Raw genomic sequence first — 25,885 nt, forward strand, 5'->3', positions numbered from 1 at the left:
GAATGGGAGTGTACCTTTTGCTGTATGGCTTTCACTACTCTTTCAAATTTCAACGAGACACTACACAATTGTTCACTGTGCTAGAAAAGCTGCCAATACTCCTTCAATAACTCATACTCTATTGTCTTAGAAAAGAAGGATACATTGGATAACGTTGTGAGTAATCTGTGCTTGAAAAGAAAAGGTGGGGTGGCCACGGCTAGTAGGCCCTTGATCACAGGTCTGGTAGAAATGGATTGAACTGAAGCTAACTAGTATGAAATCAACAACTAGATATGTTATAATCATTAGTCTAATGAGAACTTTCTGATCCTTATTTTGTGTATTTTATTAGGCCTGTGAACTGTTTCTGAACAACCGGAGTGCCATTATTAAATATAACATCAGACAATTGAAGTTTGAAGGTTCAACAACATTGTACATCAAGCGTCTCTGTACAGGATTTTTCTCAAGTTTAGCTGAAACAGGCAAAGAATTTATGAAAGCATTTCCACAGAATTACGGCTGTTATTCTGGTAACTATTTGATTTTACTCATCATTGTCATCCTCATCACCAACAGCTTCACCATTATCCTTTGATTTTTGGTCTTCTGTACTCTTATCGTTTTTGCTACATTACTTTACAAGAAAATAAAGGAGTTGTTGGGAAATATCAGGTACTGGATTACTAACTCAAAGGTCACAGATTCATATCCAGTTGGCTACTGGAAAATTGGCTGAATGCCTTTTTCTTTCATTTGTCCATTCACCCGTTTATGTGTGTGTGTATATATATATATATATATATATATATATATATATATATATATATATATATTTATGATGGTCTTTCATACAGTTTACATCTCCCAAATTTACTCACATGGCTTTGGTCGGCCCATGATATAGCAGAAAACACTTGCCCAACATGCCACACAACCACAACTATTATTCTAGATGTGGAAGGGAATATGTTGTACATCGCCTGAGAGGAATTGTCTACAGTAGACTCCAGATTAAGAATATCTGACTAACAAACATCCACTGTGAAGCTTGTTATATTAGTTACATACAATGGATGACAATAACCAAAGGGTCAACCATTTTGCAAAAAACATCAAAATACAGCATACTTACAGCAATTCTTCATCATCACAATCATAACCATCATCATAACCATCATCATCATCATCATCATTTAACATCAGTTTTCCATGCTGGCATGAGTTGGATAGTTTGACTGGAAACTTGCAAGCTGAAGGGCTGCACAAGGCTCCAATTGTCTATTTTGGAATGGTTTGTATGGCTTGATGCCTTTCCTAATGCCAGCAACTTTACAACCTGGTACAATCTTCTGGCTACCAGCTCCTGTCAAACTGTCCAACCCATGCCCGCATGGAAAACAGACATTAAATGATGATATATATGTGTGTGTGTACACACACACACAAACACACACAAGATCGGCTTCCACACAGTCTCTATCTACTGAATTCATTCACTGGCCCAGGGCTACAGTAAAAGGCACTTGCCCAAAACCATGTGGTTGCAAAGTGACCCTTCTGCCATGAAGAGAGAAAACGTATAATGATTCAGTAAAAAGATTTCTCAGTCAAAACATTGACAAACACACCTTTTTCTACTTACTCCCTCCCATTTTACACCATGAATGCCTAAATTAGGGGTTACATTTATAACAAAGAGAAAGGGAGAGAGAGAGAGAGAGAGAGAGAGAGTGAGACTGTCATGTTGCACACAACCAAACATTGCACAATATAGCAAGTAATGAAAGATCTGACATCATCATTATCTTCATTTTAACATTCATTTTTCTATATTTGCATTATTCCAGTTGTGTTATATGTCCTAACCTGACTATTTTCCTCTCTTTCTTTTCTGTTTTGTTTCAGAACCTTTTTTCATATGCCACATGTTTTATATATACAAGCACACACTTCATACTTACATATATAAGGATATACAGGCACAGGCATTGCTTGCTTCCCAACCACTTGGTTCTGGGTTCAGTCCCATTGCATGGTACCTTGGACAAGTCTTCTACAGTTCTAGGTAGACCAAAGCTTTGTGAGTGGATTTGATAGATTGAAATTGAAAGAAGTCTATCACATGCATATTCATGTATACTTATGTATACATGTGTATATGAATTGTTGTTGGTGTCTCCTTGTCTTGTCATTACATGATGGTTGTAAACAAGTGTCACTGACATACAAGTGATGTCTTTTGTATAAAAACATCTATGAAAAACATGCCTGGCACAGAGAAATATAACTATGAATGGAAATAGGTGAGTGTTAGCAACAGGGAGGGCATCCAACCATAGAAAATCTACCTCAGCAAATTCATCTGACCCATGCAAGAACAGGTAGACATTAAAACAATGATCATTATGACAATGATATTCTGTTGATTAGCTAATACACAGTTTAATAGAATTGTTTTCAATATTGTTGTTGTTATTATGTATTGAGTGAGAAAGCAATGCATGCCATCAAAGTGACACTAGGGTACAAATATACAAAGCCCAATGTACCCATCGTGACTACCTGTCTGATAAGGTTTGTTTAAGGAAGTTGAGCAAAACACTCATGTTTCCAAAGGTGAATTATTCAAACTCCAAAGAATTCCTTTCAACACATGGCTATGATGCTCCCCCACTACTTCTGCTCGTGATCAGAGATGCACATATCGTCAGCCACCAAGGGACAAACTCAACTGGTTAAGGTCAAACAACTGACAAGCAAATCTGTGGTATTAAGCAGAATATTTGCTGTAGCCCATCTTTTATACCAAGACAAACAATGTACATGATAACACTTCCAGTCAGTTAAGATCAGAAGCCATGAGAGCCACTGCTTGGTACTGCATCAAGGCATTTATTATTATTATTATTATTATTATTATTATTATTATTATTTAAAACATCACACAATATCCAATATCTTGATGTTGATTGAAGGTGTTGTGTCTACCAGGGGTTTGTACTGTCTGTCAAGACAGGTACTTTATGCAATATGCATGCAGTCCCAAGTAATGCCAACTTTTGCAATACACTTAGATTGTAGAGTTTTTCTAAAATTTCCAATTGTTTCTTCAGATTGGGTGGTATTGAACCCAATGCTCCGATGACAACAGGAACAACCTTTATGTTTGACTCTCATAGCTACCACATCTTGGTGATCTTAATTCTCAAGTTTCCATATTTATCAATCTTTTCTCTTTCTTTCATGGTAATATGTTGATCTCCTGGCACTGCTATGTTGATTATTAGGCACTTTTGTTTGTCTTTCCTAAAGTTACTATATACAGTCTTTGGTGCTCAAATATCTTGTCTGCCTGGAAGTCAAAGTCCCAGAGGATATTTGCCTTCCCCTTTTTGTCCATTACCTTTTCCAGTGTATGTTGGTACCAAGCACCCGTTACCTTATATCCATACTTTCAGTATAGTAGCCAGTGAAGGTTTTGGGCTACCTTGTTGTGTCTGCATTTGTACTCTTTTTCTGCAAGACTTATCATGCTTATAACCCGCTTCCCACACATTCTGCAGAGGTTCATTGCACTTGTGTGGTATAAATCCCTTTTCACTGAGTTAGTATTTAATGCCTGATCCTGGGCAGCAATAATTAGGTTTCCAGTCTTCTTTTTTAGGTCATCCTTGCTGAGCCAGCTCCATGAGGCTTCTTGGTCTTTTAGTTTCATAGTAGAACTGACCATGTAATTCCATGCAGAGTAGAGTTTCTTCTTTCTCGCTGGCGATTTATGATCGGAATTCATTAGCACTCTCAATTCCATTTTTGGTAAATCCTTCCTTGTAGCAGGTCTTGTTTGCTATTTACCAAATATTCTGCCATTATTATTATTATTATTATTATTATTATTATTATTATTATCATAATTATTATTGTTATTATTGTTGTTGGCAGAATCATTAGCATGCTGGGCAAAATGCTTAGCATTTGTCTGGCCTTACATTGAATTCTGCCGAGGTTGATTTTGCTGTTCGTCCTTTTGGGATTGATGAAATGAGTACCAGTTACACACTGGGGTCAAAGTAATTTACTGTCCCCCTCCCCCAAATTATGCCTATAATAGAAGGGATTCAGGGTCAATAAATTAATTGTCAGTGAAACAAAGTACCAGTAGAGTGCTGGGGTCAATGTAATCAACTAGCTCCCAAACTTTCAGACAGTGTACCTATAGAAGGAAGGATTATTATTTGACATTTGATAGTTTCAGGTACATTTCTACTGCATCTCATGCTACACTTTGGTGTTGCTGAGATGTCTGCAGCACCTCGTATTATATTTTTTTGTTGGTGTTGAAGGAGTACAAACTCTTCCCAGTGTTGTATTGTATCAGTTTGTTTTGGTATGGGAGTTTGGTTGGAATCTTTTGTTATAATAGTATTTGTGTTGTGTGTAATGCGAGTTGTGTTCTTCTGTTGGGTATCTGACCTGCAGAGTACATATGGAGGTTGTTTATTTTATTACATACTGTATACAGTGTGTCTTGTGTTTGTGGATTGTTATATTTGGGTTGTATTATTGAATTGATAGTGTCTTGCATAGAATGTGAATTATTCCTAGAAGGGTTAGGTTTTGTATAGTGTTATGGATCCATCCATTCATATCATGTAACCGTACCAGCACATTAGATAACCATTTTACCACCATATTTCTGCTGAAATATGCTGTCTTTGTTTCAATAAATTTTGAAAATAAGAAAAGTAACTTTGATGCCAGCATGCACAGACATATATGTATTCTAGTTCTTATGTACCTTGTTTAGCACATGTTTATATAATTTCTTATCAGTTTTTATGTTGTAGTGTTGGCATATTGCCCAATGGATATACCTATTTCTTGGTTATCATCATCATCGTCGTTTAACGTCCGCTTTCCATGCTAGCATGAGTTGGACGATTTGACTGAGGACTGGTGAACCAGATGGCTACACCAAGCTCCAATCTGATTTGGCAGAGTTTCTACAGCTGGATGCCCTTCCTAACGCCAACCACTCCGAGAGTGTAGTGGGTGCTTTTACGTGCAACCGGCACGAAGGCCAGTCAGGCGGTACTGGTCTGTGTATGTATGTATATATATATATATATATATATATACTCAGATTTTGCAAGGACCGGACAGCCAGAGATGATGTCAATGTCTCATTGTGTTGATTGCATGTTCTGTATTTGGTGTTTCCATTATTTTGCTTTTATAGTTGTTTGTGGTCAGGCTTTGGTCTTGTGCAGCAAGAATCAGTCTTTCCATTTCTGTGTTTAGTCCAGACCTTTTGAACCATTGTTGGGGTTCATTTAGGCTCACTTCTCTGTCGAGTCTTGCAGAGTATTGGCCTTGGAGTGATTTTTTTTTTTTTTTTTTTGTATCTGTCATGTTGTCATCTGAGATCAGTGCTTCAGTGTAGTTTGTTTCTCTTTTGTATTTTGTCACCTTGTCTATAGAGAAAAGTGTTTTCTATATATATATTTATTTATTTTTTGTGTTGCTTTATTACATACAGTAGTCATCCAATTTTTGTTTCTAAGTTTTTTTTAGTCCAACTGTTGTTTTGTAGTAGTTCTTTATCTGTGTCAGGCCATGACCTCCTTCTCAGTAGGGTAGATGTATTCTGTCAGTGTCTGCTTTGGGAGTTGTGACTTTTGGTATGCTAATAGTTTCCTAGTTTTCTAAGTTTCCCAATTCATTAATCTTCTAGTTTATTATTATTCTGCAAGCTGGTAGAATTATTAGCATGCTGGACAAAATGCTTAGCGGTATTTCACCCATTCTGAGTTCAAATTCTGCTGAGGTCAGCTTTGCCTTTCATCCTTTCGGGTTCAATAAATTAAGTAACAGTGAAACTCTGGGGTCGATGTAATCAACTGGTCTTCTTCCCACAAATTTGAGGCCTTGTGCCCCCAGAAGAGAGGATTATTATTATTATTATTATTATTATTATTATTATTATTATTATTATTGTCATTATTATTATTATTATTATTATTATTATTATTATTATTATTATTGTTATTATTGTTCAGTAGTTTTATTTTTATAACGTGCTTTCACTTCACTACCGAGCACAGCTCTGTGCGCCTTGGGTATGTGCTGTGGTTTGCTGTGGTGCTCTTATGGTTACTGTATTGAAAGTGTTTTGCGTAGGATGTGTGCAGTGCCCAGTAGTGCAATTTTCTGTATGTTATATATATTTGTAAGTCCTTATTATTATTATTATTATTATTATTATTACTATTACTGTTGTTGTTGTTATTCTCCTTGTAGCCATTGTTGTTTGGTCACATCAAGAACTGAAAATATTTGTTGACATGTTCAAGCGCCAAGTATTTGGTGGAAAATCCAATCTTTCAATAATTGCAGAATGTGTTATGTTAGCAAGACAACATTGTCAAGAGGTGAGGCTTTTTTTTTTTTTTTATAATTAATTAATGATTTCAGTTTTTCTTAATATAATCTATATTTCTGAAATAAAGTGTTCCTATAATTGAATCATTCAAACTATTGACTTTAATATCTCTTTTCATATTTTCTATTCTGTGTCTTACTTTCCTGCAGCTGTTGTCTATTCATTCATGACTTCTTGTCATGTCTTCCTTGAAACTCCATTACACATAACTTCTACATTCAGCACTCTTTATCCATTCATATCATGTAACCTATACCAGCACATTAGATAATCATGTTATTATTATTATTATTATTGAGTGAGAGAGCAGTGCATGCCATCAAAGTGACACTGGGGTAAAATATGAAAAGCCCAGTATACCCATCACAACTACCCACCTGATAAGGGTACACCAGACACATGCATCACAACCATATGTGCGCGATATGGTGATCTCATATGAAGATAAACAGCGCATGACCTCGCAGGTGGGGCCCAGTTAGAATTTTCTTCGGGTCGAGTAGCCCATCCTGCTCAAAAGGTCCCTGAATAAGGATTGTTTAAGGATGTTGAGCAAAACACCCATGTTTCCAAAGGTGAATTATTCAAACCCCAAAGAATTCCTCTCAACACATGGCTATGATGCTCCCCCACTACTTCTGCTCATGATCAGAGATGCACATATCGTCAGCCACCAAGGGATATCCTCAACTGGTTACGGTCAAACAACTGACAAGCAAATCTATGGTATTAAGCAGAATATTTGCTGTGGCCCATCTTTTATACTATTGTAGCCCATCTTTTATACTTATTATTATTATTATTATTATTATTATTATTATTATTCAGGTCACATATGCCCGTGGGCCCACGGGCATATGGTGGTTAAGAGAGTGGGCTACCAACCCCAAGATTAATGAGAAGTTTAAATGTAAATCACTTTAAATGGGACTTTTGTAGCATAGGGCCAAGATCAGTTTCCGGTGAATTAGTATCAAAAAAAGTTAATCTCCAGAAACTCTCTCAGTTCATTTTTGTACTCTGTCTTCCATACATGTCTACACAATCCAACTGATTATAGCTGCCTCATTTCTGTCCATGATCTCTTCAACTTGCCTATTTAATGTCCATGTTGTTTCACCTCTAATTTCTAGACTTAATTCACTACCCAGTTTAACACCCCACTTAGTCCTTTGGGACTTTTTGTTGCAAATATTTGAGCCAAGTCTCTAATCTGAGGATAACCCCCCCCCCCCCCCCCCGACCCCCAATCTCCCATAAAGAGAAGAACCACTCCACTTTTTTTTTTATAAACGGAGGTCACAGCTTCCTGAATTGCTTGCTCTGACATATCTGTTAGTAAAAACACATGGTTGTTTCACACAACTCTTTTTTTTTTTTTTTTTGTAAACAAGGAGTGGCTGTGTGGTAAGTAGCTTGCTTACCAACCACATGGTACCAGGTTCAGTCCCACTGCATGGCATCTTGGGCAAGTGTCTTCTACTATAGCCTCGGGCCGACCAAAGCCTTGTGAGTGGATTTGGTAGATGGAAACTGAAAGAAGCCCGTCGTATATATGTATATGTATATATATATATGTCTGTGTTTGTCCCCCCAACATCGCTTGGCAACCGATGCTGGTGTGTTTATGTACCCCTAACTTAGCGGTTCGGCAAAAGAGACCAATAGAATAAGTACTAGGCTTCCAAAGAATAAGTCCTGGGGTCGATTTGCTCGACTAAAGGCGGTGCTCCAGCATGGCCACAGTCAAAAGACTGAAACAAGTAAAATAGTAAAATAGTAAAATAGTAAAGGTCACAGCCCCTAAACATCTTTATCTTACAGCTCTACTTTCACTTCATACAACACTACATGCAGTTATAATCAGATCCCAGAGATAACATAGGCTAACTAACAATTACACTTAAGGGTCTGTCTAAGCAGCTCTTGAACTTTTCATAGCTATTCATACTGCTTACAACTCCTTTACACCTATCACACATGAAGTTCTGCTTCTCTGTTAATTTATCAAATTCTGAACTATATCATTGTTAGCACTGAGTACACAAGTTTCTCTCACACAAGTAAAGCCACTTTATCTAGGATTTTAATCTTTGTCATGTAGGCATTTGGGATTGAGAACATCTGCAAATATCATGCAGTAGCAGTGGTGGTGCTGGTGCTAGTGCTGCTGGTGGCGGCAGCGGTGACAGTGGTGGTGGTGGTGAGTTGCTAAATGACAGTTGGTTGTTGTATACACCTGACACAAGCCCAACGTTCTACAGTCCCAACATGACAGGTGTTGATGTTTGCTAGGATAATTGTCATATTGTATACGTGGTTTTGCTGAGAGAATGGATTTAGTGAATGTGTATATTTATATGTGTGTGTGTGGCAATACCATTACTGCTGCATCAGCTTTATTTTTAGAGTAGTTATTGCATTTTTATTACAGGACAGTAATATATTATTGTGATAAGATTCTTGTCTTTTCTCTGCATTAGGAAACACTCGCTTCACACTTTTTGTGGGGTTTAACCAGAATACCCATAAAACTAAATTGGCTAATTTTAGTATCAACAGAAAGCACGGGCACATGGAGGATGTTTATATAGGGTGTAAGAAAGGGGTAAGGAAGAGAGATAATGGTATATTAAGTAACCTAAATTATTTAATAAATGCAAGGGAGATTATCAAGAAATGCATGGCCCTTGATGGCTAAGAAGGGTGGGTATTGAAATATGCATCTTGATACCATATGAAACTTGTATTTCAGTTATCACTAATATATTTTAAAGAGTATGGCATTTAAAATGTAGAGTGAAGATCTGATAGAAAGATAAGTAAAAAGAATTAAAATAAACAAATATATCACTCATATAAACAGTTGACTATAATTTCATCTGTATATAGTTGTGTGTGTGTTATTGATCAGTGGTTATTCTTATAACCTCTTATCACCTGGCACAAAGATCCCCACCCTCAGTACTTCTCTCCCTCTTAGTCGAGAGGTCTTTGTCTTGTGAGTTACTTGGTGCCTCTGCGAATCCTGGTGACACATGAAAAACATCCAGTACACTCTGTAAAGTGGCTGGTGTTAAGAAAGACATCCAGGCATAGAAACCATGCTAAAACAGATTAGAGTTTGGATTGCCAGTATGGAAAAATGACTGTTAATTGATGGTGTTAGAATGGTTATGTTGCATGGTTGTGAGAAACAGGCCTTGAATGTCGAGGATATGAGAAGACTGGAAAGAAATGAAGCGAGCTTTCTCCATTTGATGTACAATATCTGTGTACCAGTGACATAGTATAAATGTGCTGAGTGAAAAACTAGGCATTAGAGAAATCAGATGTAATGTGCAAGAAAGAAGATTTTTTCTATTATGGACATGTGATGAGTATGGATGAGGTCAGTTGTATAAAGAAGTGCCAATCACTTAATGTGGATGGAGCTTGCAGAAGAGGAAGATCCAAGAAGATGAGGAGCAAAGTCATAAAGTTTGATCTCAGGACCTTGAACCTCATGGAGAAGATGAAAAAGGATCTGGATGACTGGCAATCTGCAGTCCTCAAGAAGATTTGCTCACCTCAACAAAACTGAGTTAGTTAGTGAGTGTGTGTGTACGTGTGTGTGTGTGTGAGCGTGTGTGCACGTGTGCACGCATGTGTGTTAAAATAAGATTGTTTTAATGCAAGTTTAAGAATAACCACAAAACATTTACTGATGATGGAGGAGACTCAATACTGAAAGTAGAGTCAGATTTATTGTAAAGGTTGTGTTAACTGGAACTGCCAAGTTTTGTATATGAAGCTTATTCAAACAGTCATGTATTGAATAAGCCATCGGGTGTATCTTAAAGTTGTAATCAACACACATTCTATAATATGTGTGTGTGTTATATGAGGTAATAACCAATACTTTTGTACAATAATTATTGAATTATTCTTCAACATTTTTGTAAATTTTTTTTCTTATTTGATGCTTTTTCTGTCTTTACTTGCTGGAGCCAGAGGATGGGGTGGTACCCATCATTTCCAATATCCCCTTGAGACTAGTGAGATTGAAACCATTAATGTTTTCTTAAGGTGGGACTGCAAATTAACACCTACAGGAAAAACAATGAGTAGAGTTTTATGGGGTCAATATTCTAGATAAAATGGATTAGGATTAGGAGTTAATGTGAAGTTCAGGCTGGTGTTGGACACAACAAGGGTATTGAAAGGAGCGGAGGGAAGTGGGTAAGTAATGCCTGAGTGGAGTTATGAACTCAGCTAACTCCAAGAAGTAGAAGCCATTTTAGTTGTGATACAGAAAGAGGAAATAACACTAAGTGATTCTATGCCAATTGGTCAAATTTTATTTGTTGTTACTGGAATATTTCATAGCAGTAAATCAGCGTTCTTAGAGGTACATGGCCTAGTGGTTAGAGCAGCGGGTTCGAATCTCAGACTGGGCGGTGTGTGTTTATGAGCAAAACATCTAAGCTTCACATGGCTCTGGCAGAAGGTAATGGGGAGCTTCTGCTGACTCTTTTGCCACAACTTTCTCTTACTCTTTCTTCCTGCACCTAGCAGTTCACCTGTGATGGACCGGCATCCCGTCCAGGTGGGGAACCTATATGGCAACAAAACTGGGAAACTAGCCCTTATGAGCCAATCATGGCTCGAGAAGGAACAAACAAATCAGCATTCTCTCATGGTGTTTTCAGGCAGTGGAGTGGTAGAATCCAGTTCTATATTTAAGAGATGAGGAATTATGTACATTATTTACATTATTTACAATTGACAGATATTTGTCCTCATCTTGTTTGTTGTTAACACAACATATTGGCTGATATACCCTCCAGCCTTGTTCAGGTGTCTTGGGGAAAATTCGAACCTAGGTTCTCATTCCAAAGGTATTTTTCGATGTTGTTGTTGTTATTATTATTACAATTATTATTATTATTCAGGTCACTGCCTGGAATCGAACTCAGAATCTTGGGGTTAGTAGCCCGCACTCTTAACCACTACGCCAATTGCCTGTGGGCCCATGGGCATATAGCATAGTGGTTAAGAGCATGGGCTACTAACCCCAAGATTCCAAGTTCAATTCCAGGCATTGACCTGGATAATAATAATAATAATAATGATAATAATAATAACATCGAAAAATACCTTAGGAATGAGAACCCAGTTTCGAAATTTCCCCAAGACACCTGATAAAGGCTGGAGGGTGTATCAGCTGAAACGTGTTAACAACAAACAAGATGAGGGCAAATATCCGTCAAATGTAAATAATGTAAATAATTGGTAGAATCATTAGAGGGTCAGACAAAATGCTTAACACTTTTGTTATTAGGTTTCTGTTGAATTACACTGCCTTTGTTTCAATTAATTCTCATAATAATGAAGACTCTAGTAAAATATCTTCATCAGTATTAAGCCAAAGATTGGAAGATAAATTAATATGAAATTTCTGATGCAAGATTTAATTTTATTCACTTTAAAACAGAAAGTTTGTATCATTAGAATAATGGGTGGTGCAGGGTGAGTCAATATCAAAGGGGCTAACAATACTTTTTCTGGGGTTTTGCATTCTGAGGTCAAAATCCACTGAAGTCAGTTTTGCCTTTTATCCTTCCAGTCTCAGTAAAATAAATAGCAGTCAAATACTGGAGTCAGTGGTATCAATTAATACTCTCTGCTCAAAAGTGCTGGCCCTCTGCCTAATTTGAAAGTGATTGTTGCTTTTCTTATAATTATTAACACTTGCCTATTGTTGTCTTGCTAAAAAGACTTGTTGTCAAGGGATTACGGGTTCAAATCTCAGACTGGGTGGTGTTTGTGTTCATGAGCAAAGCACCTAAGCTCCATGTGGCTCCGGCAGAAGGTAATGGTGAACTTCTGCTGACTCTTTCGCTACAACTTTCTCTTACTCTTTCGAATTGTGTTTGATGTATTTGAATGAATATATTCCTTTTATTATAAAAGGTTACTAACTTATTCAACCATGTGTAATTATTTAAAAATAAAGTATATATTTATTTTTCTGCTATAATCTAAACAAAATGAGAGGGTCAGTCTCCTGATGGTAAATTAATGGACAGTTTAAGACTTTATGTTTATTAGGAATGTGGTGGTGATGATGACAATTACAGCATCATTTCCATTAATCACTCCCTAACATATATAAATTCTGTTATCAATATTACATCATGCAAACATTCAACTAGGAATCCATCACTGTTCCTTCTCTCCTTGTCAAACCATCCAACCCATGCCAGCACAGAAAACAGACGTTAGATAGTAATGATGGTGACAACGGTGGCAGCAGCAAGGAAGAGGAGTAGGGGTCTATTGCAGAAAAGAATAGCAAGTTTACTGATGAAATCCCCAACCACAATTCAAGCACTAATTTGTAACTTGACCCCTTAGCATTTAAACCAGCCATATGTGTCTCAAATATTCTCTTTTACGTTCAAACCAGCTAGATCTGGCCTCTCATACCTACCTTGCAATGCATGATTAATTCAAAACTGTGAATAAATAAGAATTACATTTGACAGAGTAATCTGAATGCTAAAAGTTATGCCTCACTCGTAAGATTATTGCTTTTTGCTGTCTCTAACTGGTCTTCATTGTATCTAGTATTACTGAAGGCATGATTAATAATTCACTATTAATCATGTCTAGTATATTCAAATCAGTTCTTGTCAATTATTCTTGTTGTACACAGATACAAGTTTTATTAAAAATTAGTAACTTAATCTGTTGTGTCTGGGGAGAGTCATTTTCTTATTGTGCCTTAAAATTTAACACACTCACTGGTAAAATTTCCACTTATTTTTATTTTTACTGTCCTAAAATTTTCATTGTGTCTTGCAACCTTATCAATAGTCTTGAAAATTTTAGGAAAGTAATAAGAAAAATAAGTGGAAATTTTACCGGTGAGTGTGTTAAATTTTAAGGCACAATTAGTAACTTAAACTTCATTCCTAATTAGTAACTTAAACTTCATTCCAAATCCTCTACAAATAAATTTTTCTTTTAAACTAGAAATTTTTTTTTTTGTTTGTTTTGTAATCAGTTTGTGCCTTAAAATGTTGAGCAATACAATAAACTTGACACATCCCCATATGACATTGGTTTCTCTAACAACTGTAATTGTTTTATGGAAATGTTTACCATCCTCCCTCTTCCTCCTGAACAAGAGAAATGTACCCTACTTACTGTTGGATTTTACTCCATTGTAGTATAACACTCATCAATTTTATAGTTTGTATAATGTAACAAATTATACCACCCTGTGGTTCTTCGTTATAGACGGGTGGACTGAACTGTTGAATGTTACATATACTCTTTACTCATTTACTTGTTTCAGTCTTTTGACTGTGGCCATGCTGGAGCACCGCCTTTAGTCAAGCAAATCGACCCCAGGACTTATTCTTTGGAAGCCTAGTACTTATTCTATCGGTCTCTTTTGCCGAACCGCTAACTTACGGGGACGTAAACACATCAGCATCGGTTGTCAAGCGATGGTGGGGGGACAAACACAGACACACAAACACACACATATATATATATATACATACATATATACGACGGGCTTCTTTCAGTTTCCGTCTACCAAATCCACTCACAAGGCTTTGGTCAGCCCGAGGCTATAGTAGAAGACACTTGCCCAAGGTGCCACGCAGTGGGACTGAACCTGGAACCATGTGGTTGGTAAGCAAGCTACTTACCACACAGCCACTCCTACGCCTATATGTTAGTTTTATACACAATTTTATATTAGTACTTACTTATTTTTACAATCAGAGAAATAAAAAGTTTCAATAATGTAGAACTTGAATGAGATATATTATCATCACCTCGGTTAATCATTATCCTTATCTCCCTATCAATATCTGTTATCACAAACAATTTAAAACTTTTGGTGTGTTTTTTTTTTGTTTTTTTTTTAGCTTCATTCCATTGGCCTTGATCTTAGCTTCACATTGGACTTATTTATCAATGATGATATCAAACGAGTTATACAAGAGACAAAAGATCATATTATTGAGGGTGTCAAGTACAGAGCTGCTGTAAGATATTATTAATGTTCTTAATTTTTTTTTAATATTGATTGATTCACCATGTAATTTGTGAGTTTATCTAAGAGCATATCCTCTGTCTATTACAATATATATATACTAATTGACCTAATTTATATTAATGTTACTTACCTGGTATATATCTTGTTAATTACAAGGTGTATATGTTGTTAATTACTTGCTATATATATATATATATATATATATATACTGTTTATTACCTGCTATATATACTGCTAATTACCTGCTATATATACTCTTAATTATCTGGTATATGCTCTTAATTACCTGCTATATATATTATTAAGTACTTGGTATATATACTATTAATTACCTACTATATACACTGCTAATTACTTGGTATATATATTGTCAATTACCTGGTATATATACTGTTACTTACCTGGTGTGTGTGTATAAGTTATTTTAACTATTATATATTTCATGATAACACGGTATAATGTTTACTTTGATATTTTTTTTTAAAAACCACTGTTTTAGATTTTTATTTATATTCTCTCTCTTTTTTTTTTGGTGTTTTAATAAAGGATGACTTGTGGCGACCAATGAACCATCTCAGTAAAACTGCTTGTGACAGATTTATAGAAGACATGCAGCTTCTTGGTTTCAGTCAGATGTCTACATGTGTTTATGGTAAATATGTATTTTTTAATGCATATTTTTGGTCACTGTTGTTGTTGTTGTTGTGTGGTCACAGGTCAGCTCTGATCAAGCAACAAAATGTGACCCACAGATGTATCTTATACCATGCCACTACCTAACTCTGTTATGAACTGGGGTACAGTGTGACAGTTTGAATATTTGTTAAGAATATAATTAAAGGTATCATGCATGAAACTGGAATTCAAAGATGTCAAAGAAATCATGAAAAATGTGACTAGCTTCTAATAGTATGGAATTTCAACTCATGTCTCTACATTTCGTTCTGTATTTGGACATGGTCTTTAGCTCCAAATACCTCATTTCCTCAAGCTATTGCAAATGGACAATAGATATTTTAGGAATGTTCCATGAGATAAGTGTCATCCTATACAGGGTGATATTCATTTCTCATCAACATGAAATTAGTGATAAACTCCAGTCTTTAGAATTACTATGGGACTCTTAAAAATATACTTTTAAATAAGGCATGGCTGTGTGGTAAGAAGCTTGTTTCTCAACCACATGGTTCCAGGTTTGGTCTCACTGCATGGCACCTTGGTCAAGTGTCTTCTACTATAGCCTCAAATCAACCAAAGCCTTGTGAGTGGATTTGTAAGACAGAAACTGAAAGAAGCCCATCATGTATGTGTGTAACCCTCCAAGGCAGTGCTCCAGCACTTGTTTACTTGTTTCAGTCAAAGTAAAAGAATAAAAGAATATTTAACAACTTGCTTGGATGTATCCTGCATAATCTTTTGAGGTAACCCATTCATCCACACTTTTAGATGTGTCACTTGTATAAATGTTTGCTGCTAGATGTGTCAATTACATACATCTCTTTGTATATTTAAGTATTCATTTGAAGAACAGTTTTATTCAATTCAATTCCTTAAATATGAGATTTTTATGTGTTTTCTATATATATTTTCTATATCTCAGTTTCTGAACAATAGTTGTAGATTTCTAATAGACTAATTAAGGGTCTGCTGTATTTTTGATAACAGAAGGGTGTGTCATTAACTTGGAATAGAACAAATATTGCAAAGGAATTTGTTAAAAAAATACCAGTTTTTTTCAGCATTCTAATTGATATTTGCAGCTTCAGTAATATACACTGACAAATATGCAGGTGACAAAGAACATCAGAGGTCTCCTCTGCCATAGGCTTGACCACAGATCTGTCAGAGAGCAGCTGATACTTTGAAAATTTACCCTTCCCAAAGTCTGGGCTGGCAGTCAAACACACCAGGTTGTTGCTGGAGAATGTGTTACCACAAGTGACATCTCTGAAGAGTGGTCTACCTCCATGGAATGGGAAAATTGTCATGCCATCTGTCCTTTTAGCCTCTCCTCTGCCCAGCCCTGTTGGCTTGAGCTGAGAGGGGAAGCTTGCAGTGTCTAGGCCATGCTTTATGATCTGACTGTGAGCAGCATGATGAACTTCTTAATCATTTTTGTTTGGACACTTTTACATTAAAAATTATTCTTCTCTACACTCACTCATTAATTCCTGTTGTATTTCAGATGACTGCTTCGTAAATTTGACGATAAATACAGTTCAGTTTACAAAAACAACTCTTATTTTTGTTGATGATACTTTGAAGATGTATACTCCAGATCTTGGAGTTTTTATCAACAATGCTATTGCAGATATTTTCAAGGCTCATATTTTACACATTCAAAATTCCTTGAAACGAGCAAAATTTGCCAAAGATGTAAGTACTATTATTTGTTGTCATGTAAAACTGTTTCTTCCTTTTTCTGAGAGATATTGTACCTCTGAAAGTGATAAGGTTCATTTCTATCATCTTTCAGTAATTCTGACTATTTCAGCTTCAAGCTTTGCTCTATTTTCTTGTGTTTCAATTTGTCTTCTTTGTTTTGTTTTTTATTTTGTTATTTACTGCTCTGTTTCTGTTTCTTCTTGTGGTTTTGCAGCACTACTCCTTTTATTCAGTTAATTTCAAATATTGCCTTTTTTTTTTTGTGATAATCTTTGTCTTCTTCCTGCATTAGAAGTTGTGCTGTACTTCTGTCACTTAGAAAAGAAACTTCAACCATAGAACCTAAGCCTAGGATTGAAAAGTCTTAGAATAGACCTAGAAAACATTTAAAGGTTTTAGTCAGAAGGAAAGGTGACAACTTTATCAATGTTCTTCCTGCACACTAAGAAAAAATTGTCACACACATGGTTTTCAAAATGAAATCAGAAGTTTTTTTAATTTAAGAAATTTGAGCAAAGTTTATTCACATAGATGCACATATACTTTGCAAAGAAAGACAAAATTTGCACACAAATAAATTAAGTACCATCATCATCGTTTAACGTCTGCTTTCCATGCTAGCATGGGTTGGACGATTTGACTGAGGACTGGTGAAACCAGAAGGCTACACCAGGCTCCAATGTGATTTGGCAGAGTTTCTACAGCTGGATGCCCTTCCTAACGCCAACCACTCCGAGAGTGTAGTGGGTGCTTTTACATGCCACCGGCAGATGTGATATTCAATAAAAACAATTTAGCTTTATCTTAAATCATAGTTATGGCTGATGCCAGTGCCATCTAACTGGAACCCATGCTGGTGGCACATAGAAAACACCATTTAAGTGTTGGGCCTCATAGAAGCAGTGACAGGTGGCCAAGACCTTCGGCAGTATACCGTGTTTATGTAGACCTGTCAAGCCAAGTGACAGTAGCTGAGGTTGATGTCAGTGTCAAATCAATGGCACCCATGTCAAATCAGTGGCACATAAAAAGCATGCACTTCACTCTGTTAAGTGGTTAGCATTAGGTAGGGCATCCAGCCATAGAAACCATGCCAAGTCAGATTGGAACCTGGTGCAGCTCCCCAGCTTACCAGTTTTCAGTCAAACTGTCCAACCCAGCCGGCATGGAAAATGGACATTAAATCATGATGGTGATGATGATGGTAACAGTTATTTTGCCAAGTTATTTAAGGCAGCAAGCTGGCAGAAACGTTAGCACGCCGGGCGAAATACTTAGCGGTATTTCGTCTTCTGCCACTCTGAGTTCAAATTCCGCCGAGGTCGACTTTGCCTTTCATCCTTTCGAGGTCGATAAATTAAGTACCAGTTACACACTGGGGTTGATGTAATCGACTTAATCCCTTTGTCTGTCCTTGTTTGTCCCCTCTATGTTTAGCCCCTTGTGAGCAATAAAAAAAAATAAGGTAACAGTTATTTTGCCAAATGGTTAAAAAGTCATTTTTAATGAAAACTCTAATGAGTGTTTTATCATATGTATTCAGTATTGATTTATTTAATATTTCTGATCACTAATTTACTAATTTAATGCCATCATATTTCAGCAAACTTTCATAATGAAGAATGCACAGTTCATCCTGGAAGAGTTTCTTGGAATCGCTGAGACATTCTACCGAGATAAAAATATTGTGTTTCCCAAAGAGCTGATTTCTGTCAACAACGAATTTAGACGCTTGAAAACACTTGCTAAAAGTCTTAGCTGAAAGAAGAAAAAAAAAATGTCCATGTGTATATAGTTATTTTCTTTTTAATTTAATAGATTGCTTGAATATATTGAAAACAAAGATGATACATGCATATGTATGTATATATATATATATATACATGCATATATATATATATATATATATATATATATATATATATATATATATATATATATATATATATATATATATGCATATCTGTGTGTGTGTGCATACATGCACATATGGTTTATGTATATATATATATGGCTTTGCATTCTCAAGCCTTTTGAATGACTATGCCAAGTGTAAGTTATAAACATTTCCAGAGAAATTTGGCCCCAAGTGAACCATTACCACCGATTGTATGGATGTCACTCTACAATTCAAGGCAAGCAAATTCTACACTCACAGAAATCCTAACAAGGAAACTGTGTATAGGGACTCCAACCTCCATCCCCATTGTAATTATAAACCTTAGTCATAGGCATCAGCAGAAGAAAATAGACGGGGGCTACATTCTGTTATAATGAAGCATGCGCACAGAGTAGATTTACTGATAAGTTAGTGTAATAGAGAATATCCCAGTACTTAGTTTAATTTTATATTATTTTTTAAGTTTGGTACCTGCTCCAGTGGTTTCTTTTGCTGAACAGCTAATGTGTATGGATGTAAACAAACCAATGCTGGTTGTCAAGTGGTGGTGAACAAACACAACACATTTAAGCATGCACACACACACACACACACACACACACACACACACATTTGTATGTCCATTTGCATGTGTGTGTGTGTATTACAGCAATAAAAAAATGTACAACAATGCAAGATATTTTCAAGCATATACCAAAGTAAGTTGGTCACAGGCAGAGCTCCAGAAAATCATGAAACAGTTTTATTGCCAGCTGCCAATAAAATGATACTAAATGCAGAATGATAAAAGTCAATGACCTAAACTTATTACATATCATCAAATTTGTATCTGCTTTTACTTTTTGTTAAATGTCTTGCAAATTATCTAAATTCCAGAAACATATTATACCATCTAGACATTTTTTAAACATACGGATAATCATAGATATCCAAATTCTCCTTTAGTGAATGAATGGTTTATTCCTATCGACTATATAGGTGGCTTGCCCCTGTCAATTATATGGCATGGGTGCCTTGTACCTATAACTATACAACTGGTTGTTACACTGCTTTGGTTTTGTTTTGTTTTTCTCCACCCATTTTCCAAGAACATGCTGAAAGCATTGTGACATGAAAATCAAATACAAACAACATTAGTAAGAAAGTGGGTGTACAAAGAGTATTTTACTATATTCAGTATAACATAAGTAGACTAGTTAAGTATCTATCAGATGCTAAAACCCTTGAAGGCAATGCTCCAGCATAGCCACAGTCCAGTGACTAAAACCAGTGAAATACCTATCTATCTCTATGTGTCTGTGTGTCTCTCTCTCTCTCTCTGTATGTGTGTGTATATATATATATATATATATATATATATATATATATATTTATATATATATATATATTTATATATATATATATAAATTTTTTTTTTCTCCGTGTTTTTCTCCTTGTTTTTCTCCTTATTCTTTCTGTTGAAGAGCGTAGCTCGAAACGTTAAAGACTTTCTCTATTCCCGAGCGTTAAACTAATACATCCTTTTGTTATTTACACCACCTGTCCTCGTCTGTTGTTGTTTTTTTCGTAAATTCTCCCATATATATATATATATATACATACACACACACACACACACACACACATATCCCGCTGTGTCAACCAGACTACTGGATGTTGTTTTACACTGCTGGTCACAGAGCATTATTTCACATTGTTTTAGCTTTCGAATGATACCACCTTGCTGGATAGGTTGGGCAGGCCAACATTTCCCACTGAACAGAACGCAGGTCTGTTGAGTAGACTGGAACAATGTGAAATGATCTCGTGATTATGAGAGCAACAACCTAACAGCTAGGCTACATGCCTTCATAAGTGTGTGTGTGTGTAACATTGACAGAATGGTGGAAACATTATTGAAGAGTGGAGACAGTAAGAAGGACTTTGTAGTTTTGTTTTATTGAGGAAACAAAAACCTCTCTAGTGATGATGCCACAATAAAATGTACCTAGTACACTTCATAAAATGGTTGGTAATAGGAAATGGCATTCAGCCATAGATACCATACCATGCCAAAATGAACAATGGTTTGTTCACCTCCAAATAAGAAAACTCTAAATGTGACTACCCGTCCAACCCATATCAGCATATAAAGCAGACATAAATTGATGATATATGTACATATACACACAAGTGTATAGATAGATACATACATGTGTATATCTATGAGTATACGTATGTATATCAATTTAATATTGTTATTTATCTTGCTTTTAAAAAACGAATATTGCTAATGAAAATGAAAATTCCTAAAAAAAAAAAACGAAAATGTTTTATGCAATTAAAGTAAATTTAATCACAATTTATTCTTTAAAACTTTTTTTTTTTTTGTTAATCTACTATTTGAACACATTTAATTTTTGTCCGTAAATGTTTCTACACACCATATTTGCGATATGTATATAAATATTGATTAACCTTTAAGTTTTGATAAATTATTTCTACTGTTTTGTTATTCAATGTTAAAAATTTAGTCTTATTTGTTAATTTAGATTTTAATACTTTGATTCATCTCTTTCAATGATTTTTCTGTGCAATTAAAATGATAAACCTACACCAAAGAGTTATTAAAAATAAAAGAAATAAAACATTTCTTCATGGGTTTTTTTGTCTTGTTTTTGTTTCTATAAAATTATGAGAAAAAAAAATGTTTGTTGGATGTCATTTGTTGTAGAAAGAAATTTCGTACCTCTTTCACAATCATCATCAACATATTGGTAACCATCTTAAATAACCCTGATCACCTGGACATTGGGTTGATATAAAGATGTAAACCGTCTAAAACAGTGGTTCTCAACCACTTTTTAGCTATGGACCACTTTGTTTCTTATTTTACTCAGGTGAAATCTCATAGCCATTCAGTGTTTAAAATATCCTATTATATATTTTTATTATCAAACATAATTAGGAATTATATGAGGCAGTGAGCTGGCAGAGACATTAGCACACCAGACAAAATGCTTATTGGCATTTCATCCATCTTTACATTCTGAGTTCAAATTCTACCTATGTCAACTTTACCTTTCATCCTTTTGGGGTTGATGTGATCAACTTAACCCCTCCCCACAAATTTCAGGCTTTGTGCTTATAGTAGAAAGGATTATTAGGATTTGTATAAAAAAAAAATACTTTGTGTATTGTAGAAGTATAACCACATAATTTTGAGCAAACAAAATCTTATAGGACCACCGTTGAGAACCACTGATCTAGGGCATGTGACACTACCATGTAAATGTTATTTTTTCACTCCTCTTTTATATACATTCACATCAAGGACTGTATTTCATTACTGGTATCCTTCATTTATTCTTGTAGAGCTACTTAGACTATACAATAGTTTAGGTTATTCCTGAGCAAGTTCACAGTCTTGAGGTAGTTTGTTATCCTCAACAACAACACCATCGTTTGATTCATTCTGAAAAACTTGATTCATGTTCAAGTCTGATGAGAGAAATGTATTCTAGCCTGGTTTTACCAACATAGACAATCTTCATTTTGCTATATTATCTACATTATCATATGTAATCTATGTTAGCATACGTAAAAAAAAATATGCATTTTAATAAATATGATAGTAGTACTGTAATAAGAGGATCAATTCGTTGACAATGTGGGTAAAATTGTTTGCAGTCATTTAATATCACAGTAAAAATATTGATGGTACAAACATATGATTTGGTTAAACAGCATGCAAGATGCACAAAAATGTAACTATTAATTATGATAACATCAATTTAATTAGGCAACCTCAAACTAGTGATTATGAAGAAAAGTTCTGCTTTGGATGTGGTTCAAAATCTCAACATGATCACAATTATAATAAACTCTGGAAAATGCTTCCTCTACAGTAAAAATATAGTTAAACAGAAAAATACTTATCCAAGAAAAAAACTGTTGTTGCAAGAAATCTTTTGCCATCATTAAATTGATCGACAAAGTTCCTTTCATTGAACAGATAACCTTTTTAAAAGGTACTGATTCCATGACTCTAAGGTTGAATAACATGTAAAATGTATACAGCATGTGCTGCTACCATATGAAGGGTTATATTGTCATCATTAGAGAACCTCTGTAAGTGCACAACCTCGTAGAAATAGCAACCAAATATACCTCAAATCATATTCAGGATTATAAAGGAAGAACATATTGCATAATATAGTCCTAGATACATGATGCCGATTTCAGGAACCCACTTGACCATAGATCTAATGGCTCATGTCTGACCTCATAAACAACAACATATACATTATTTACATTCAATGGATATTTGTCCTTATCTTGTTTGCTGTTAACACAATGTTTTGGCTGATATACCCTCCAGCCTTCTTCAGGTCTCTTGGGGAAATTTCAAACCTGGGTTCTCATTCCTAAGGTATTTTTCGATATTATTATTATTAGTGTTCAGATCACTGCTTGGAATCTTGGGGTTAGTAGCCTGCACTCTTAACCACTACGCCATATGCCCATGGGCATATGGCATAGTTATATATCAGAGGGTATATCAGCCTAAACGTTGTGTTAACAACAAACCAGATGAGGACAAACATCCGTTGAATGTAAATGATGTACAGAATTCCTCATCTCTTAAATATAGAACTGAACAACAAATGCATCCAACATGTTTCTGACTTTAGCTGCATTAAGCAAGTTTCTCTGGGCCAAACTAAAATCTTTTGATCAGCCATGACCATCTTGTCATCTTTTCTGATATATTTAGATCTTTCTGTCAAGTATTTTCATTAATGTTTAACCCTTTGACATTCAGATTATTCTGTCAAATGTAACGCTTACTCATTCACATTGCTTTGAATTCATCAAGCTTTATCTTGTGGTTTTGAGATTTCAAAGTTGTGATTGTTTTATTTTTAAAATAGCATTGTAGGAAAGATGTGAAAGGCCAGATCTGGTCAGTTTGAATATAAAACAAGTAGAATATTTTTGGCTGAATATGGCTGGTTTAAATGCTAAAGGGTTTAAATGGTAATCTAAGATTTTGTTGCTAATTATTATAGATTGAGTGACTGCTTAAAGGCTTGTTTTCTTCCATCAGATACCTAGAAAAACGGTATGACAATCTAAAAATCTACAAGGCTGTACAAATCACATCATGTAACTGACAGAATCACAGAGCAACATTTTCACCTGAAAATATATTAGACATGATGGAATCATTGTACTCATTAACATCTGCTGTTACTTGTACCAACACTGAAATTCCTAGAATCTGAAAGCAGGATAAAATCCTAACAGTTCTCAAGTCCAGTCAAAACCCTCATAAAGTAACTTTATAAGACCCTTCATATTCCAATACATACATTCTTATTTCTTTATTGCCCACAAGGGGACAAACAAGGACAGACAAAGGGATTAAGTCGATTACATCAACCCCAGTGTGTAACTGGTACTTAATTTATCGACCCCGAAAGGATGAAAGGCAAAGTCAACCTCGGTGGAATTTGAACTCAGACGAAATACCGCTAAGCATTTTGCCCGGCGTGCTAACGTTTCTGCCAGCTCGCCAATACACACATTCTAACATCCTAGACAGGTTAATCCTTGACACCACTAACCCTAACCCCTTGTAAAAAGAAATACAAAAAAAGGGGAGCTTCTGTGTATTCATCTGACCTACTAGAAATAGCAGTCAAATTTCCCTCAAATTATACCCTACCACCCTCTTAAAGAAAGGAAATATTGGCTAATACAATCCAAAATATATAAAAAGATGATGGAATTGTCATGAGTTGATGCCTTTGATCCTAGATTTGTTTAATGAGAGCTGACCTGGGGCTGGCTAAACAACTACCAAACAAGTCAACACAGAGAATATATAATAGCTTCACCAACATAAGAACTTCCACCATTTTAAGTATCATCAACATCAAAAATCTTTTGGCTCCATTTCCTGCTACCCTATCATACACTAAAATACTCTACATCATCTTAAGAAACAACAGCAATCATTGGTTGGTAGACTGCCTGTAAAGTCACCAATCCTAGTTAATGAATAAAATCAAAACTTACAATATCCTGACTGGAATATAACAGGAAACTGTTCTCTCACTTTCTCTTTCCCAATCTACATGTCCTTTCTACACATTCACAAAATGCATTCACATGACATCACCACATTCACATCCTCACATGATTCTCAAGGTACTAACCTTAACTCTGCATAACCACCACACCTCTAAAAAGAAAACAGCTCCACAACAACAGACTTGCTTAAGTTACAACCAAATATCCGGCAATGCAAGACTCCATGAAAATACATTCAACAACATATTTATACCACACCCACACATACGAGATAAAGATACTGTTACATACAGTCACAATATTCACAACATACATAGAAGACACGATGTGTGCATTTTAGAGTTGAACTTGTTTGTGAAGTGACTTGACCTGAGATCATGTGTTAAAACTAAAACAATGACATCATAGAAGAGTCATTTAAAAAAACACAGAAACTGAGATATTTATTTCTCATTTATTTATATTCTTCATGATAGTCCCAGTATTTCTGTACCTTGGTCTTTCACACAATTCCACTGTCAGTGATCAGGTCACAGAATTACTGTGTAAATTTTTCTATCAATTATTATTTCAAACAGTGGCCAGTTGATAGAAACAACAATTCACCAAAATAAAAGACTTAAGGAGAAAAATGATGAATTATCAAATAAAGTTTGTAGTAGAAGACATTTTCCTAATGTGCCATGTAGTGGAGTTGAACTTGAAATCAAGTGATTTAGCAGCATACTGTTCAACCACACAAACACCTAATCATAATACATTTGTTGTAAGAGTAATGAATGAAGAACAAATTACAAAACCATTTCATGATGTCCCAATATGAGAACAGCTGTCTAGATACGATCACAGAACCTCACAGACCTAGGAGTAAGTGATTATTGAAAGCAAATGTCCTCTCTCAACTGTGTTTGCCAGACTACAAGGACATGCTGAGAATAGATTCATTCATGTAAATTGTTCTTACCTACCTTTCAGCAGGGATCACATGACACTCTATTCTCATCTTTGCTCTCAAGGTGTAACCTAAAGATGAGAATTT

The 25,885-nt window shown here is 35.4% G+C and overlaps 1 protein-coding gene and 1 long non-coding RNA gene across 2 annotated transcripts in view; one reads left to right on the top strand and one right to left on the bottom strand.

The window, feature by feature from the left end:
• Positions 1-18,737, top strand: part of LOC106872839 (exocyst complex component 8) — a 105,975-nt gene extending 87,238 nt beyond the window's left edge. The window contains exons 11-16 of the mRNA XM_014919972.3: positions 335-515; positions 6,283-6,413; positions 14,353-14,472; positions 15,030-15,135; positions 16,669-16,859; positions 18,472-18,737. Of these exons, the coding sequence (XP_014775458.1) occupies positions 335-515; positions 6,283-6,413; positions 14,353-14,472; positions 15,030-15,135; positions 16,669-16,859; positions 18,472-18,630 (888 nt within the window). The 3' untranslated portion in view covers positions 18,631-18,737. The remainder of the gene's footprint in view (positions 1-334; positions 516-6,282; positions 6,414-14,352; positions 14,473-15,029; positions 15,136-16,668; positions 16,860-18,471) is intronic.
• Positions 18,738-22,416: 3,679 nt separating this feature from the next.
• The window catches only part of LOC128249598 (uncharacterized), a 65,984-nt gene continuing 62,515 nt past the window's right edge, over positions 22,417-25,885 (bottom strand). Inside the window, exon 2 of the long non-coding RNA XR_016244755.1 lies at positions 22,417-25,885. This exon is cut by the window's right edge and continues 685 nt beyond it. This is a non-coding gene — a long non-coding RNA (uncharacterized LOC128249598).

Source organism: Octopus bimaculoides, chromosome Z (assembly GCF_046866305.1).
Source record: "Octopus bimaculoides isolate indiv1 chromosome Z, ASM4686630v1, whole genome shotgun sequence".
Classification (NCBI taxonomy): Eukaryota; Metazoa; Mollusca; class Cephalopoda; order Octopoda; family Octopodidae; genus Octopus; species Octopus bimaculoides.